The 19,122-nt window shown below is 35.6% G+C and overlaps 2 protein-coding genes across 2 annotated transcripts; one reads left to right on the forward strand and one right to left on the reverse strand.

Annotated features, from left to right (window-relative positions):
• The first annotated feature begins 9,625 nt into the window (after positions 1-9,625).
• LOC132172255 (RING-H2 finger protein ATL74-like) lies at positions 9,626-10,472 on the forward strand. The gene has a single exon (XM_059583727.1). The coding sequence runs from the start codon at positions 9,803-9,805 to the stop codon at positions 10,298-10,300; it is 498 nt and encodes a 165-aa protein (XP_059439710.1). The 5' UTR covers positions 9,626-9,802; the 3' UTR covers positions 10,301-10,472.
• Positions 10,473-12,145: 1,673 nt separating this feature from the next.
• On the reverse strand, positions 12,146-19,020 carry LOC132171770 (choline-phosphate cytidylyltransferase 2-like). Its single transcript, XM_059583167.1, has 8 exons — positions 18,774-19,020; positions 17,439-17,552; positions 16,553-16,648; positions 15,662-15,704; positions 15,004-15,159; positions 14,816-14,896; positions 12,658-12,768; positions 12,146-12,532 (listed from the first exon to the last, which is right to left on the reverse strand). Exons 1-8 carry the CDS (start codon positions 18,938-18,940, stop codon positions 12,377-12,379), a joined length of 924 nt encoding a protein of 307 aa, XP_059439150.1. The 5' UTR covers positions 18,941-19,020; the 3' UTR covers positions 12,146-12,376.
• Positions 19,021-19,122: the final 102 nt, after the last annotated feature.

Consider the following 19,122-nt stretch of genomic DNA (forward strand, 5'->3'; position numbering starts at 1 on the left):
CTTGTAGGCACAATGATGAACATCAAATATCATTTTGGAGTAATATCTTTATTTGAAACTTCAATTGTTTGAACCCAATTTGTGGTGAAAAGGTTACATTTTGTAGGCTGTAGAACTTACTAGCACCTCCTTTCTCTGTCTATGATTCTCTGCTTACCATTGTGACGTTTTTGGCTGTTCTCTGGTGGTGATTTCAGTTATGCTACGAAACCCAACAACTCGCTTGAAGATGGATAGTGAATCGGTGAGGAAGATGACGACGCACGGTGGGGATATAGGGCTTAGGGTTATTTACCATAGAATTGACAAGGAGAGTGTGTTCTGGCGCCTCAAGATGACATGGAAAAGGTTACCTATCATTTTTTAAAATCCGAAATTAAAAAAACACATGTCGCATTTTTATTGGGTGTGACGTGGCAATGAGACTGTTTCTGTTAAGTCATTTAACAGAAAATGGTTTCAAGGAGTAAAATGTTATTTTGGCCTATCCTAAGGACCTATAAATTATTTTCTAAACTACAGGGAGTGATTTGTAAATTAGGCTAACCACATGGACCAATTTTTCATTTATCCCTATTAATTATGGTGAAAAGGATGTGGAGGTTATTAATTTGGTTGAAAAAGTGGAGTTTCTGTTAGAGAAAAATATATGTAGCCACAATTATTGGTTTCTGCGACTACACCAGTGGAAGAACGACAACTATCTCCTCCCCAAAGGTGCAACTCATCATGATCACTACAAAAATTTGCGAGTCCTTTGAAGAAAACGGGGAAGTTGAAGATAACATCCAAGAAGATATTGTTGGAGAGATTTTTATGGAAGGAGACAAAAAGTAAAAGTCGTGTCATGGAGCTATCTACGTAGATTTCTCCAAGTACCTTTCTATGGAGGAGCCACGCGTGCTATGTCCCAAATAAAACTCGAGGACGAGTTTTTTTTCAAGTGAGGGTGTTTGATGTAGGACGATATTTACCTAAATTTTCGGTGAAAACAAAAATAAGAAAAATATCAAAAATAATATTGGAGTAGCACCATTTGATAAGAATTATACCCATTCTTAAACAATGGAAGTATAAAAGGAAAGATTTGTCACGATTCGAGCTGATTGTCAATTATATACAATTTTCTATTTTAGATTAGGATTTTATTTTATTTGATCAGGACTTTATTTCATTTCCTTACTAGGCTAGTAGGATTATGTTAACTTTAATTATTCCATTTCCTTATTAGGATTATGTTTACTTTCTCTACAAATATTTCTCTTCTATAAATTGACTAGTTTACAATGTGAAAGAGACTCATTCAAATTATTATTAATTAGAGAACTTTCTCTCAAATACTATACGGAGTTTTTTCTTGGATGGTTTCCTCGTTTGACGAAACTTTCTTCCTTACCCACCTCTTGAGAGAATGTTGGCATCTATTTAGTTTTCCTTTAATAGTGGTCCAAGGATCCTCCCTTCTCGATTTTTCTTCTGCATTTTCTAGACCTTTTCTTTGTAGCCAGCCAACTTGGAACAACTTGCCTCAAACCAGAAGGCCCTAGCTTTATTCCAACCCCCTTCGTCACCTGCATTGAAAGAGATGAACATAGGATTGTGATTTGAGCTTCTGCACGCCAAGATACAGACATCCATTGCAGAAAACAACTCACAACATTCTTTATTAGCAACCGCCCTATCTAGCCGTTCTTTGGTGAACCCTCTCCCCTGACGACCATTATGCCAAGTAAATTTGGGTCCCCTAAAGCCCAAGTAGTTGAGGTGGCAATATTCTAGGGCTTCTGGAAATGCTCCATCAACCCCTAGCCCGAGACGTAGCTCCCCATTTCCACCACAAATAGTTTAAAACTTAACTTTTTTTTTGCAAAAATTCAACTTTTTTATTTGTCATTTTGGTTTCCATAAGGAAAACCACACATGGCTTCTTCTCCTTTACTGTCTTGCAAAGATCTCTGACTGTCTGAGGGTTCCCACAGTTCCAGCATAATGCACTCATGGCAAGCGGCGGGGCTGTGACACAACCTCTACCAGAGCATGATATCTTGGGTCAGTATTCTATGTATTTCGTTTCCCTTTTTTCCCACTGATGCTTCCATCGTCCACTAGTAGGAAATGCTCCTTTCGCTTCCTTGCAAGTAACCAGCGTGCCCTCACTCCTCGTCTCCCAAGCAAAATCTTCACAATGCCTTCTTTTCCGACCTCATGTTTTCATACTCTCATCAACGAGGAACGCATAGGAATGGTCCCACTTAAGGGCTTTTCCTTCACTAGGGCGAGACACCTCAATATCTCTCATGGGACTCTGGACAAGTGTTGTGGAGTGGATAGAAGATCCTTTCACATCACAAGAGCGTGAAAACGTGTTTCCATGCAACCTCCAACATGTATTATTGTCTCATTCTCTATTCCCATTGCGCCCTACACCATTTTCTCCTTTAAAGTATCCTATTGACCTATATAGACATTTGAAGATCTTCCAGTGGGCCACCCCTCTGTACTACATTCTATATTAAAATACCCTGTATCATGGCATGGAGTGATCCCCTCAATAGCATCGTGGTATCTGTAATTCCTAGATCCGCGTTGCCTCCCCACGAATAACATCATTTGTTTCCTCCTCGTTCCCCAATTCCATATGTCCATAATCGTAGCTTGCCTTATTGGGAATTGACAAGTTGTCCTGCTTAGCAAAATTAGTAGCATCTCCTTGCAACGTGGGCAAGGAGGTCCCCGTTTGCACCCCGCTGTTGCCTGCACCAGAACCACCACCACCATTGCCATCCCGTTCACCTCCCAATTTATTATTGTGTTCTTCTTTAGAAAAATTGGCAGCTGTTGTATACTCCATCTTCGTACTTCGAGGGTGGCTCTCTATATATGCATTATTCTACGGTTTGGAGAGATAGCCCTCAACCATGTCCTGAATTGGCTTTCGGATTCAGCCCCTTGAGACCTTCGACCACCTGAACTCCCACACCCTCGAATGCCATGTCTCATCACACCACACCTAAAGTAGAACTTGGGAATTTTTTCATATTGAAAAGCGACCCAGAAATACTCACCCCAACTTTACGACTCTTCCCTTTGAGAAAGGTTTCAGGAGATCCAACACAATCCTCACTCGGAAATACTCACCCCAAGCCACACCATCTTCTGCCACATCTACCTCTTCTAGTTTCCCAACAGATCACCCAATCTAAAAACCAATTTCCTTCCCCATGCAAGCACAAGGCAGGTTAAACATTCTCACCCAAAAAGCCGCCTTGTCAAACTCTAGTTGTGTTGGTGTAGTAAGACAGTCATATTCTGCCAAAGAAACTAGACTACCATCAAAGGTCCACGGTCAACCCTCCATAATCCTCGCCGTATCCCAGCCATGTTCAAAATCAATGAGAAACAAGTTTTGCCCCAGATCTTTGAAAGAAACCATACAAGAAGGCTTCTATGCCTGAAGCAATGGCGTCTTGATTATCTCTTTCCCCACCAAACATGAATGCCCTCGATGTACTAGAGGTGCAAGATCATTCTTGTGGATTTCAACCCCAACTATTCGAAGATCTTGAAGACCTTGATAAACTCCAAAGTTTTCAAGAGGTTTTTTATGAATAAAATGAAGAACATCAAGATGTTCTTCAAGTTCATTAAGAACGCTGATGTGGACTTTTTGTGTGCAAAAATAATCAATAATAAAATTATCACTCGCAATACGACAAATCCTTGTAGGATAGAGCTATATAGAGGGTGTTGAATCTCAAGGACTACACTGGTGTTGTTATCAAGTTTTTCAGAATTAAATATAACTTAATTAAAAGATGATTGTTTGTTTTTGTTTAGAAACTAAATGCATAAAAATAAAAGTAAAAGTAGATTGTGATGAGAGAGAGAGAGAGAGAGAGAGAGAGAGAGAATATGGGGTTGATTTCACCACTAAGCTCATAAAAATGGTCAATCATAAATTAATAAAGAAAATTCATACTATGCATGATATAGGGCTCGCCTCACTCGAGTAGTCAAGAAAACACAATAATTAAGAAATAAGTATAATCCATCTTCGGTTGGCACGGACTGTCTGCCTTAGCTTTAGATGCAGTATTGTCCGTCTTCCTTAGGTCTGGACTATCAAATATCTTAATAAGTTACACACAATCAATGGATAAGCATAACTCATCTTAGGTTAGTACGAATAGTCTACCTAAATTATACTAAATTAGGGTGTAGACAAATTCCTCTTTCCTAGGCATAGCCTATCAAATCCTATTGATCATATGTCAATTAAAACCGTTGTATAACAATCATTCATATAATCACAGAAAATATGAAGGATTGAGTTCAATCAATATAAACAACTTTCTAAGACAAGAGAAGAATTTCATAATGATTGAATATAAACATTAGGAAAAATTACACTTTGCCCCTTAAAGTTGATAGCGATTTTCAATTCAACCCCAAAAGTTTCAATTTTTGCAATCCACCCCCCCTAAAGTTTCAATATTTTTCAATTTAGCCATTCCGTCAGTCAAAGCCGTTTTGACTGACGAAATAGTGATCACTTGTGACACACGTGATCACTGTTGGCCTTTTTGTACCCAAAATGCCCCTAAACCCTCCTTCTTCTTCAATCATCGACATTGAAGACTATTCTTCTTCTCTCTCTCGGTTTATATTTCCAAACACTCGATGTTGACAAAATGGATTACTCACTCTAGCTTCTGGTGCAACTTCACCTCACGGCCTCCTGGAGCCAACGCTTGCTGCTAATTTTCCTTCCTAATTTTATTTTCCTAGGAATCACCAAACAACAAAAGAAGAGAAACTCGGTGATGGTAGTATGCTTTGGTTGTCGATTGCTAGCTGTCTCCCTCATCTAGGGCTTCTGGTTCTTCCTCTACCAAACTATTTCAATTCTTGCTCTTTAAGGGTTTTGAATTTTTTTTCTTTCGTGGTTTCTGTCATTTGGGATTGTGGAGGAATACAATAATCAACTGAATGAGAATTCCACTCTGAGGGGGAATTTCCTGTACGCATCACCGGTGCTTGCAGTGAATTCTTTCGTTATGGGAGAACGAGCGAAAATGATGGAAATTACATTTTCAAAGAGAAATGATGGGAATTACAGTGAATACCAAACGCTAAGCGAAAATGAAACTGAGAGTGAATCAAAATGTTGCCTTATTCTTCTCCATAGAAGCCATCTTAGATTTCTGCAAATTCAAATGAATTTCAAAAAAAAAAAAAAAATTCATATACCCAAAAAAGAAAACCCAAAACAAACATGTTAAAATGTCAAACTTAGAACACTACAAGACATTGAAGAAAAAAGAAATTGAACCCAAATCAAAGACGAAATCCCACACCCACTACCCACAAAAACAGCTTATGAATTAGATGACAACGGTTTGGAAGGGATGGGGGAATTTTAGGAAAAAAAAACCAACAGCGATCACGTGCGTCGCATGTGATCACTGTTCCGTCGGTCAAAATAGCTTTGACTGACGGAATGGCCGAATTGCAAAAAATTGAAACTTTGGGGGGGGAGGGGTAGATTGCAAAAATTGAAACTTTGGGGGTCGAATTGAAAATTGCTGCCAACTTTGGGGGGTAAAGTGTAATTTTTCCTAAACATTAAGATCAATTCTTATAGTTATACAACTAGCATGCATATAGAAAATCCTAAATTAAAATACAATTAATATCCAATGTTTTGATGAATGAAAACCCAAGGAAATCAATTAATAGAAACTATCTCAAATCATGAGAAAAACATGATTGAACTCATATTCAAGAATCATCACATTAATTGAATTGAAGTAGAACAATTAAAATATCAAAGCCCATATATTCGAAAAATATCAACTTACATGAAAGTATGGTTGCTCTTCATCGGTGAGGCTTTATCCTCAACCTTAGTTAATAAATTAGCTACACATAACTATGGAAAATAAATCCTTAAAATAAAGGAAAAACTAAGTGAAAGGGAGTGCTGGTGTGAAAATTTCGTTCTAGGTCTCCAACCCATTTTTCTGCTCTTTCTCTTACTTTTTATAGGGGTTTGTAGGGTTGTTTTACCCTTAAAACGGCGCTAGTAGGTGTGCTTGAGCGCCCTTTTTAGGGGTTTCTAGTCTGTTAGACGAGTGCACTCGAGCCCCTAGATGGTGCGCTTGAGCACACGTCCATTCGGATGTGGCTTTCCACCGTCCGAATGGGAACTTCACCGTTTGGACCTGGAAGTGCTGAGCTCGATCCCTTTCCTTGGTGGCTTTCTTTCAAGCTTTGCATTTTTCACCTTAAATCTGTAGTTTTCCTTTAACAACCTGCAAAACACTAAAATAACAAAACCAATACAAAACGTTAGATTGTAATATGGCTAAAGGATTAATAAATGCAAATTAAGGGGCTCAAATTTGCAATATTTGGCACTCATCATGTGCATTTGTCAAGATATTTCACATGCAATTAGTGTTGTTAGTCCTTGCAAGGTTTACTGGGAGACAATGAAATGGATGCCCCGTTATTTACAGGAGCTACAGATATTGGTTTAGTCTTTGATAAAGACAGTGATATCAGTTCTAGTGTCCTTGGGTATGTTGATTCAAAAGATGTTGATGATCTGGTTGTGAAACAAGGAGATATCGCATTGAAGAAAATTGCCTTAGAAAATCCAGTGGATATGTTGACTATGTCAGTTCTGGTTATCAAATTCAAGAGTTGTTTGGATTTGATTGTTGTTTGTAGCTTGTGATTACCCTTATGGGTGTTGGAGGAGACGTCATGAGAAGATTTGCATTTTAGACGATGAAATTCAAATCAAGGTGAAGATTGTTGTGGTAGGACTTGTATTTCTCAAGTCAACAATTGTGTGGGAACTAGCCTTTTGGTTTTTCATTAGTCCTTCACGTGGTGGTTTTTGTTTTCCTTTCACCATCAGGTTTCGGTGTTGGTCCAAACCGACTTGGAGTTGTTTTCCCAACCTAAGTGAATTTTTTAGTCCAAGTCTTAGTTGGAGTCTTGCAGTTTAGCTTACCTACAACATCTATAAAAGGACATGTTGGCTTAGCTTTTGAAGTAGAGAAAAAATCTATGTAACACACAACAACGTTTGTTCCATCTGACTAGTGTTTTCTCACTTTGTTGAGCCGTAATGCACTTAGAGAAAAAGAAAGTTTTTCCTTTGTTGATTTTTTTCTCTTCTGTATTTTTGTCTTTTGTGTGAGAGTTAGATTTTGGTGTATTAAGGCTTTGGGCTTTGAATGGTTTTTTCTCTACTTTTTTGTACTTCATCTTTTTATAGTGAATTTCTTCCGGGTCGTATCCGCCAGTGAATGTAGGCTTGTTAAGCCGAACCACATAAATCTTGGTGTCTTATATAATTGATTTATTTTTTGTTCTTTTCTGCTTCTTTGGGATACTGATTTAGTTTCATGTATAACAATCTTGTACTTATATTTATACTGCATTGTATACTTCTCATTGATATAAACTACCTTACACGATGATATATTTTTACATGGCAAAACCTTTTTGTAAAATTATGAAGGCATCTAGATGGAGGATATAGTCAAGATCATCTTTGAGCAGGTAGACTCAGAATGGTTGTAGTGCATGTGGAATAGAGATGATGATAAGCGTAGCGAGATGATCAAGATTATTTACTTGATTTATCTTATTAAGACTCAACCATGATACTCGATGTTTATTTGGGATTTTATTATGTTTGGAGTTTCTTTACTTATTGACGATTTGATGATATTTTGGGTATTGTAACGTTTTGATTTTTAAGTTATTTATTTTGAGAGATCTAGTATTCACTTTTGATATTTAATGATTAATGGATTTATTTAATTACACAATCTTGTATTAAGTTACAATTATTTTCACTGTTTATCTTATACATAGTTAAGTTGTTAACTAGTTAAATAGATCTCTAGTGACTTATTTACCTTGTTAATAGGCCTTGGGAGGTGCGCTGAGTTATTTGCAAGTTAGTTAATTCTCAAGGGCATTACAGCATATCAAAATTTAATTATGTGGACTTTGGATCTAGACATGCAAAACACTCAATAGAAGTAGGCTACTTAGAGTACTAGCAGCAGCTTTCCTTTGATTTTTCCTAAGTTTAGGGAACAAAACTACTTTTTGTTCCCTGTCAAAATATATTTCAAAATAGCTTCCATTACATTTCCATATACCATTAAAATATTATTTATTTACAAAATACAAGTTTTTTACCTACCCTCAAATTTTTCACAAAATTCAAACGCAATCTCCAATGAAAGACAAAAAGATGAAAGAGGAAAGAAGAAAGAGAAATGTTTATATTAAAATAATGTATAGCTTTACAAAATACAAAATATATTAAAATATATTTCAAAATAGTTTTCATTACATTTCCATATACCATTAAAATATTATTTATTTACAAAATACAAGTTTCTTACCTACCCTCACATTTTTCACAAAATTCCAACACAATCTCCAATGAAAGACAAAAAGATGAAAGATGAAAGAGGAAAGAAGAAAGAGAAATGTTTGTATTAAAATAATGTATAGCTTTACAAAATACAAAATATATTAAAATATATTTCAAAATAGTTTTCATTACATTTCTATGTACCATTAAAATATTATTTCTTTACAAAATACAAGTTTCTTACCTACCCTCACATTTTTCACCAAATTCCAACACAATCTCCAATGAAAGACAAAAAGATGAAAGATGAAAGAAGAAAAAGAAATGTTTATATTAAAATAATATATAGGGAATCACTTTTGGTTCCCTAGACATTAGGAAATACTGTAGCAACTATTGAGGATTGGTTAAATGCAAGGAATCTGATGTGAATAAGTTTTTATGGTTTTTTTGAAATTTTTTCTAAACATAGGAAAGATAATGAATGACATATAGGACATATGCGGGCAAGGCCCCAAATAAGAACAAGACCCTAAATTTAGTCAATGGAAATTGTGAGTGCATTTTATCTCTCCTTGTGTCGGATCCTCGACACTTTGAACCATATGCATTAATTCTTTCTGTGTGACAATTTTGTATTTTGACCGTTCATTGCTATGCATGTGGGACATCTTGAGTTTATAATAACAATAGAATAAAAAAAAAATTAATTAGTAATTTTTCATCTCATAAAACGAGATGAATAGATGTAATTTAAATAATTATTATTTCATTAATTTAAAAATATCAATTAATTATTGAGCCCCAAATGACCATATAAAATCAAGTGATGATACGGATAATGCAAGGCGTGCATGAACAGTAATGCACGCTTGGTGTTCTTTTTTTTTTAATTATTTTTTTATAATTAAAATAATAAAATAATATTATATTTTATTATTTTAAAATATTAAATCAGTCACGCCCGGCATTCTCTTTATCATCACTCAAATCTCACTGACATTTTAATCAAAATCTGTACCAAGGGTGACACCCACACCCACCATGCCACGCCACAAAAACTCCCCACTTTCCGCCAACAAAATCATGTCGGCCGCTATTTGATCAAAACCACCAATAGGAATACGATAAAATTTGTTGGCGAGGCAAAGATGGATGCTTTTTATCTTGCTTTGAAGCGCATGATAAAAGACAGTGGAGTATCAAGTAAGCATATCCAATGCCATCGTTTCTCTCCATTGAGCCACTCAATACTCAATATTTTCCATCTCTACAGTGGAGTATCAAGTAAGCATATCCAATGCCATCGTTTCTCTCCATTGAGCCACTCAATACTCAATATGTTCCATCTCTTCTCTCCACTATTTCCATCTCCCCCTCTTCTCTTTCTCCATGGCTCAAGAAGCTTATCCTCCCGCCCCTAGTCCGACCTCAACCACGAGCTCCCACGACTCCCACGAACCGGCCGCTGCTGCCATCCATTTCAATCTTATGCTCATTGTTGCTGCCATTTTATTTGTCTTTGTTTGTGCTCTTGGCCTTCACTCCATGCTACACTGCGTGTTTCAGTATGCTAATCGCGTCATCACTGAGTCGGTCCAATCAGCTGCCTCTCGTCGACTGGATTCGGGGTTAAAGAAGAAAGAAATGGTGGCGTTGCCTACTTCAACTTACGCCTATTCAGGGTCTCCACCATCAGCTTCAGGGTGTGCAATTTGCCTTGCTGACTTCTCCGACGGAGACAAGTTAAGGATCCTGCCCAAGTGCAACCACCGGTTTCATGTCGCATGTGTCGATAAGTGGCTGCTCTCTCACTCTTCATGCCCTACTTGCCGGCACCGGCTTAAATCCGGTGACTGCCGGCCCTCTTTAGAGATTGTCACGGCCTAGTGAAGTTATATTGCTATTAGTAGTTTGTCTTGTTTCTGTCTTTATGATTGTTGTATCATTCTAATTTTGTCAACTTCTTAGGGAGATATTGTCTCGGTCTCGTGTACTACCTAGGATAGTCTTGTTGCCATGTTTCTTTTATCCTATTCTATGGAATTATTAGAGTAACAATATATTATTAAAGAAATATTAATGTCACACTTGCGTCTATAGATGAACCAATACCTTGGAATCCTTTTGATGGTGATACTCAAATTTATCACATTAAAATAGTTTCATGTTAGATTCGTATCGAATTTGCAAATCGTATAATAACAAATTAGGGCTGAAGAGTCTAACTCGTTTAGTTAAATAAGTCAGATTAGAGTTGACCTATAAATATAATCAGGGGCGAAACTAGCATTTGAAGTTGGAGAATTAGATAAAACACATACAAAAAAAAAAAAAAAAAAAAAAAAAAAAAAAAAAAAAACTTCACTTAACCCCCTTCCCCACCCTCCTCAAATTTATCACATTAAAATATTATACGATTTGTAAATTCAATACGAATCTAATATGAAACTAACAAGTTAGGGTTGAAGAGTCTAATTCGTTTAAATAAATAAGTCAGATAAAAGTTGACCTATAAATATAATCAGGGGCGAAACTAGCATTTGAAGTTGGGGAATAAAAATTAAAATTAAAATTAAAAAAAAAAAAAAAAAAACACTTCACTTAAACCCCCCCCTGTTGAATTGTCATCACTTCTGCCATGTCCCTCTAAAGTTCAATTTCTCTCAATTTAGTGTATCAATCTTTCAATTATTTGCAATCTCACCCCTCCGTTAACTTTTCCATTAAATTTTCTCAAAATACCCTCATTGTTTTTAGGGGAAAAAAAAAATGTTGCAAAGATTAAGGCGTTGGCCCGAATTTAATGGTATTTGCAAAAATATCCACGCCTCAATCTTTGCAAAAAAGAAAATTAAATATTTTTCTGAAAAAAAGGGTGGGTATTTTGAGAATTTTGTTGTGATTTAACGGAAAATCTTAACGAATGGGGGATATTGAAAAATAAAAATAAAAAGTTAGATACACTAAATTGAGAGGTTTTGAATTTTATGAGGGATATTACAAAATAGGTGACAATTCGGAAGGTAAGTGAAGTTTTTAAAAATTTGGGTAAGTAAAAATGTAATTTTTAAGGGGTTATAGGAGTAACCCCCAAGCCACCATGTAATTCCGCCCATACATATAGACTAAAGTCTTATACTCATATCTCGACATAAACCGAACCTCGTACACGATATTTAAGGCTAACAATTTTTAACATAACTAGCAAACCTAATTGCCCATTCTTGTGCAGAGAGGACTAGATAGAAGTAATGTTACTTTTTAATTATATTTTTATCATATAATTGCTCATTCTTGTAATGCATTCTGTGCTGCCCATAAATGATAAGGGATCATGCTTACAAATTATTGGAATTGGCTTAGTTCCCAAAATAATTTTTGAGGTGATTGGCTGAAATAGCAAAAACAATTATCAAACACCTTTTTAATAAATAATAAAAAATAAATAAAAATTTATTTTTTGTTTTTGTTCTCAAAAGCACTTTTAAAAACAAAAACAAAAACACAATTTGTCAAACAGGTCTGCAAGTCGATTATTCTCTCTCTAACACAATTTACACAATATCCACAGAAAAATGAAGTAAAAAAAAAAAAAACTTACTGTCATTTCACAGTTCACTAATTTCTCAGGATTAAGAGTATTGCTATAAGTGTATGTGAGAAACAACCAGTTTGCTGCCACACCAATTTCTGCAAGATGTTCTGAGTCTTCTGACGTGTCAACCAAAATAGTAAATATTTTCAACCTCACACATCAATACCACGTCCAAATTCTTACAGCAGAATCCCTTCGGATAAGCTTTTACCTTTTCCTATACATCTGTTCTAACGAGTTACTTCCAGCAGGCAACTGCTTTTCTTTGCTCAAAGCAGATTATGAACATACTAATAATTGGAGATTTCTATAATTTTAATACCATGAACAAGATTAGTGTCCCATCAAGAACCAAAAACGAGCGGGGCTCATTTTTCGTCAACATTTACATAGTATTCTTCTTCTTCATCTTCTTCCTCAGAGTCGTCATAGAACTCATCATCAACTTCCTCATCATATACAAGCCTTCTTAACTGCTGCTGCCCCCTTAGCCGCTCTTGTATTTGCTCTCTGATGGCTGTTCCCTGGCATAGAGCCCAAAACAAATGTTCACATAACTATATATAGGTGCATCAGCTTGTGCATGCAAAAGCAGTTATTTACAGAAAGCCTTTTTCTAGTGTGTGTGAAAGAGAAAAAGGGAGCTGACCATTTTATGGCAACGTTCTTCAAACATCTCAAGAAACCCAGCAACCAATCGATCAGCATTCTCCACCCATTCATTACGATGTATTCTAGCAGTTTTTGCTACAGTTTGTATCTGCAAAGCCACGCAGAAAACATAAGTAAATGAGCCTCCGCTTGAGCCTCCAAAGATAAAGGTACATGAACCGCCATTTGATCCTCATCAAAATCTGTATTGAATCCCTTACAAACTAATGTAAACAAATAGCCCATCCTTCCACTAAAATGGGTTGGAATGCCTGTATGCCTAATCTATGCAGGGTAGGCACTCGATTCAGCAATATGGGGTGGCCATGCATAACTTCCTGAAGTATTTTCCATACAATCGACTCTTTTTCTCGAATTTTACCCTTAGCAACTCCTACTCTAGAAGCAAGATGTTGTCTAATTTGACCTCGCACCACCCATATGGCCTTTATACTGTAGACCAATGTTACTTAATAATATGAGTTACCATCTCTAGTAGGTTTGGGAGTTTTGGGACTTTAAGATGGTCAGATGGGCTACATCATAGGAGAACAGCTAAATGGTGGTCTGCGGTGTTTATGATAGGCCACGAATAGGACAAATCTGAAGTTCTAGACAGCCCAAAACACTCCAAACGGGCTACTACCATATTGGGCCCAAGCAGGTCAAACAGAAACCAAAAACCTGGACAACAGTACTCAGTTGGTTTCGGTCTCGTTTTTGCCATGTGATCAGTTCAATTTGGTGGTCGAATTCCAGCTGCTGCTCATTCAGTTGGTTGGTTCGTCCGTCGGATATGGCAAACACCAACTAATATCATCAAAACTCACGCCTACTAATAATGTCAACAAGGTAAAACTTGAACACAGGTTGCTACACATATACAAGCAACCTTTTTTTGAAAGTTTTTTATTATTATTTTTATAAGTAAACAAGATATAATTAAAAGCGTAAGGCATCCCAGGTGCACAAGGAATATACAAGAGACAACACAAATAACTAGTACGAGCAAAAACAAACAAGAAAAATCATGATAACTAATTACCAAATGAGAAACAAAGCAGCAGTCCAAAGATACAAGGTGTTGAAAAATAAAGACTTAATTTCCTCCAAAGTCCTCTCACAGTCCTCAAAACTTTTGTCATTTTTTTCTCTCCAAAGACACCAAAAAAGGCACAAAAGCACCATCTTCCATATAGCAGCAGCAATCTGAGTGCTACCGGCTGTCACCAACAAGCATACAAGTCGATTACTCGTCTAGGCATAACCCAAAACACCTTTTTGGAAAGTTATACATGCATCCAACAGTTTGACCTCATGATCCCACCTTCCACATTATTCCAAGTGGGACATGCCATTTGAGCTATAAGCTCATTGGTTGTATATAAGCAACTACTATTGATAGTTTAATTGTATATCTATAAGACTTTCTCATACTTCATCCAAATTCCCTGTAACTTTTGACTTTGACTAACATATATGAGCAAATGTTAGCATTAATTATTAGTGATTTGTCACCTCACCTTCAAAACAGTTATCTCTGCAATGCATTCTAAGCCAGTACTCACATCTTGTTTGGTTCATGAGTTAACATACATGTAAAAAGAGATGAATATCTTCTCGGGTATAGAACAATAATTACCATGCTTGCTTATTGTAATTTTCTTTTTTCTTCCTCTCGCCCTAGACATGCTTATTTTAAAATATACAGATTGTAATAACCTCCAAAAATCCTACTAAACATAAAAGCAATCAATTCCATAGGAAATAATCCATGTCTGTTGGAAAAAAAAAAAATTAAATGATCAAATGCATCATTTCTTATCAATTTAACCTCTTGAGACAACTAGTAATTTAATATGGTATTAAGATGTTCCTAAGTCCAAACCATAACTCCATAATTTACTTTTCATTTTAATTAAATATTTCAAGTTTGGGTCTACTTGTTGGGGAAGAGTTTTAGCCTACAGGCGATAAAAGATGTTAGAAAAATAATTAAATAATTAAATGCATCATTTCCTATCAACTATAGCTTTTGGGACAACTGGTGATTTAACACTGTAAAATTAACATATCTTGCAAGAAGTTCCAAGTACCCATAGCAAAAGATACATATATGATGCCAATTTATTATTTCAGCATCACAACATACATACCTTCTCTCCAACTCTCTCTTGTTCTTTCTTCACTCTTTCATGCAATTTTTTCAAACCCATATTCACTCTAAGCCTCTTTTCCTGATAGTAAGAAATAGCATCATTGAGATCAGTTCACACACAGAAACAAATATCTTAAAAAGTGTTTGAAAGAAGTAAACAAATGGGATACACGAACAAGAAAACACCTTGACATAGCTAACACCTAGGTCCTTTCTTGTATATCCACGGGCCAAATTACGCATCACATACTGATTGTAATCTTTGAGAATCCTCATTATAATATCAGATGTTGAGATTCCATGAGTCCGTTTAGTTTCCTTGAACTTCCCAACAGACTTAACCTGAAGCAGAGATCTATGTCAAACACATTGAAATAACATAACCAGAGCTTTATGGTAAATAATGATGAGACGACAATCAAGAAACATGTCCAATTTTTTTTTTTTTTGGTGGGGGGTTGGGGGAGAGAGAGAGAGAGAGAGAAAAGCAGCTGAAATATTTGGATATGCACATCCAAGAGCGATGACTAGACAATTAAGGATAGAGTGACATAAAGCCAGATGAAGAGCAAGATGGAGGTAAGGAGAAGAGGAATGAAATGGATTAAAAAATTCCAGAAGCAAAAGATTTAACAGGAAATATGGACCTGTGCTGACCCAATATTTATTGGCAGGAAGCAACTATAGAAAGGGTTTACCTAGCCGTGTTCAGATTATCAAATAATTATATCATGGTAAACTATAATCTTGCTACAAGAAAGGGGGGAGGAGAGAGGCAGCGGAGAAAGTGGCTAACGGTTGTAAAAGCATATAATCAGAAAGCTCAGCTATTACTCAAACTTACATATTCATAGACATCGTTTCCAGCCCCACTTGCATCAGCATAACTACAATTCTCAGGCAAAGAAGAGAGAATTAACATATTTGAAACACAGTGAACTTAAGACAACTTAATCTCGAGGAAGTAAACAATAATGCAATAAGAAATCACATAAAAATAACATTTGTTTCCACTTTATTCAGACATATATTTGAATAAATTTCCATAAGATGATACTAGAATGCACAAAATATATGTTACCTTGAGATGATGGCTTCACAAAGAAATTAATACCGTGTATTAGCAACAGCATGTTGTCGTTGCTAGTGTACTTGTAATTTACATGGGAACTTTCCCACATAAAAAATAAAAAATATACGATGAATTGGACAAAAAAAAAAGTATTTTCCTTGAGCTACAGTATTGGTCAAGCATTTCCTCCCCTTAAAAGAACAAGGTCAAGGATGAGATCATGGTTTCAAAACCCACTGGGTGTTCCTGCATAACTTATCAATAAATATAAAATAAAATAAAATAAAAAAGAAAGAAATCGGCTATTGAACTACTGAGGACCTTGTTCTGAACAAGCATTACCAAATTACAAAGACAAATGTTGTAATTGCTAAAAAAACAAAAAGCTATTTTAAATATTTTAACAATTTAACAAAATGAATTTCACTTTATTGTGGTTTCATTGTATTTCTTAATGAAAGTTTCTCTTATTTTAGCCTAATCAACTCAAATTCAAGATATCCATCCATCCACTACAGACATTCATCATATTGTTTCTCAAAAAGAAATAAAACTTGAAGCCCAGGCAAGAGACAAGCATAAAATTCCAGCACCAGAAAATTTTAGAAAATATTAAGCTTAAAAAAAACTGAAACTTGTTTATTTGGGGCTGGTTAAACTTACGGAAGAGAATCATGTGCAACATAGTCGATCTGATGTTTTTCAAGGAACTCTTGTGTGATCACCCATGGTGCATCAGGGATAACCTCATCAACCCACCTGTATCAAGCACACAATACAAAAGCATTCTTTATGCACTCTATTCCAACATTCAAATTAGTTAATTCAACATTTAGCATATATATTTATCAAAAAAACATTTAGCATATATATCATATCCAAGAATCAACCAGCAATCCAAATGTGCTAAAAGCAAGATTACACTATTATAAAAGTTCCATGATATAAGACCTTTACTCTCTCTTTGGATCTCAAAGAGAACACATGAAGCGAAAGAATATTAAGATGTTTAAGAAAGGAGACTAAGTCATGTATAATATAGAGTTTACCATTGTCATTGCCTCATAATATTTGTAAAAACAAAAATTTGTCTTCAGAAGCCCACAATAACCTATTTGGCATATCATTTATACCATAATATCAAAAATCAGATTGACAAACACAAAACCATTACTTTCAAAATTGCCATTCTGCGTCAGCTAGTATGAACTTCTTGGTAAAATAAAATTACAAAGGCATCATTTCCATTCATGACCTATTAAGTTACCACAGAAAAAGGTCAGTCAAAAAGAAAAAAGGAATTTGGACAGCTCCACTCACAAAAGCACCACACCTAATATAAACTTTTGGGCTAAGTTGTAACCTAACTACTCTTTTGCTTTCTTGTGTCCCTTTTGAGAGAGAAGGAGGACACGAGAGCCAAAAGAAAAAGTAATCTAAGACCCCAAAAGTCGTTTTTCATGAATTTTTCTATGTTTTACCAGCAACTAACAGAGGTCAAATGAATCAAATCATAAATCTTTATTATAACATAAAGTCATAAACCAACCTGCAGTGGCGGAGAGACTCATATCGTTCCTTCTCATTCATAACAGTTTTTCCCTTCAACATGTGGGTGAGTTCATCATTGCAGCATCCAACAAGCAGATAAGCATTCGGAAACCTATATGTTAAACGGCATGGAAAACAGTCTAAAGTTAAAAAAAAGTTTAAACACATTCGAGCATACAAGCATGTTTCTTTTCATACTGAAAAACTGAAAATTCAATAGGCTGTTTTCTGCTGCACATAATTGCCTTCAATTCTGATATATAATTCCACTGTACAATTACTTCTGCAGAAGTGAGAAACAATGTAACCTAATTTTGACACTAAATCAGCACTTAAGTCAAACAAAAAGTGGGTTTACAATTTGGCCTCAAATTTCATTTTTAAAGCCCATCCCAGAAAACCACCATAAAAAATAAAATAAAATAAAAAGAGAATGCAAAACTTCACTTGCACTTCAAAAATAAAAATTTCATGGTAGATGCACCAAGAAATGTAATGAAGAGAAATAAACTCAGAAATCAGTAAACCAGAGTTTACAGACAAGAGGAACAACAATTTAATAATTACTTGAAGTATGGCCTCTTTGAACGTTGCACTGCAATTGAATGCCCCAACTGCTTTTCATAACACCTAAAGCTACAAATACATCATCTGAAAAGAAACCCTTTAAAAAATATTGGGCTATCTATAAAGGAAGAAATGAGATGAGTTTTAAGAGTATCTTGAAATTCCCATCACAGAATTTAACTGTTATTCACAAGATATCCACCATCTTTTGAAATAGCCCCATCCTTATCGATGATTAGGTCCAGTTTTGTGCATAAAACGCACAAAACATTATGCAATATGTGGAAGTCCAAACAAGTCCACATATTGCATAAGTATATCCCGAATCAATCTTCACTAAACTACCAAATAATTTACTCCAAATGGCAAGTTAATATTCAACATCAAGTTATTAACCCCCTAACAAATATATACTATAATAAGCATCCATTCATATACATATACATTTACATTCACATATACACATACACAGAAGTCTAAAATCATACAAAGAACTAAAGCAAGTGACTGAGTTTACAGAAAACGTCCCCTGAAAAAGTTCTCAAAAGAATACATATCCGGACTTGGAATTCAATTTGCTTCAAGACATGATTAAACTCAGAATACAGAAATAAGAAGAAGAAAAACAATTCCTAATGTCAAACAACGTATCAGCCGAGGGAACAAAGTTTTCCCAGAAAGATGTGAATCTATTGTGGTTTTCGCGGGAAACAAACATGGGTAAAAATATAATTAACAAGGAATAGAAGAGGGAAAAGTGGGATACGATTTCTTGGCTTGCTCGAGAGCACGGGCGTGGCCGAAGTGGAAGAGATCGTATATTCCGTCGGCATAGACTCGAACCGGTCTCTCCCCCTCACCGCCACCATCACTCTTGTTGTTGTTGTTATTGTTGTTGCCATTCGCGCTAACACTCTGCTTCTGATCCCCCATCTCTCTTTCTCTCTCTCAAAATTGCTTGGGTTTCAAGCAACGGGTCAAACCTGCAAAGAGAGAGAACCTTCTATGTTTCTGTGTCTTTCATCAATTGATGAATAGTGAATACTTATAAGGCGCAACTGATGCGTAACGTTCTAGGTTTTTTTTTTTTTTTTTTTTAATTTGGTAAAAAAAAT

The sequence above is a fragment of the Corylus avellana genome, chromosome ca2 (genome assembly GCF_901000735.1).
Source record: "Corylus avellana chromosome ca2, CavTom2PMs-1.0".
NCBI classification, from domain to species: Eukaryota; Viridiplantae; Streptophyta; class Magnoliopsida; order Fagales; family Betulaceae; genus Corylus; species Corylus avellana.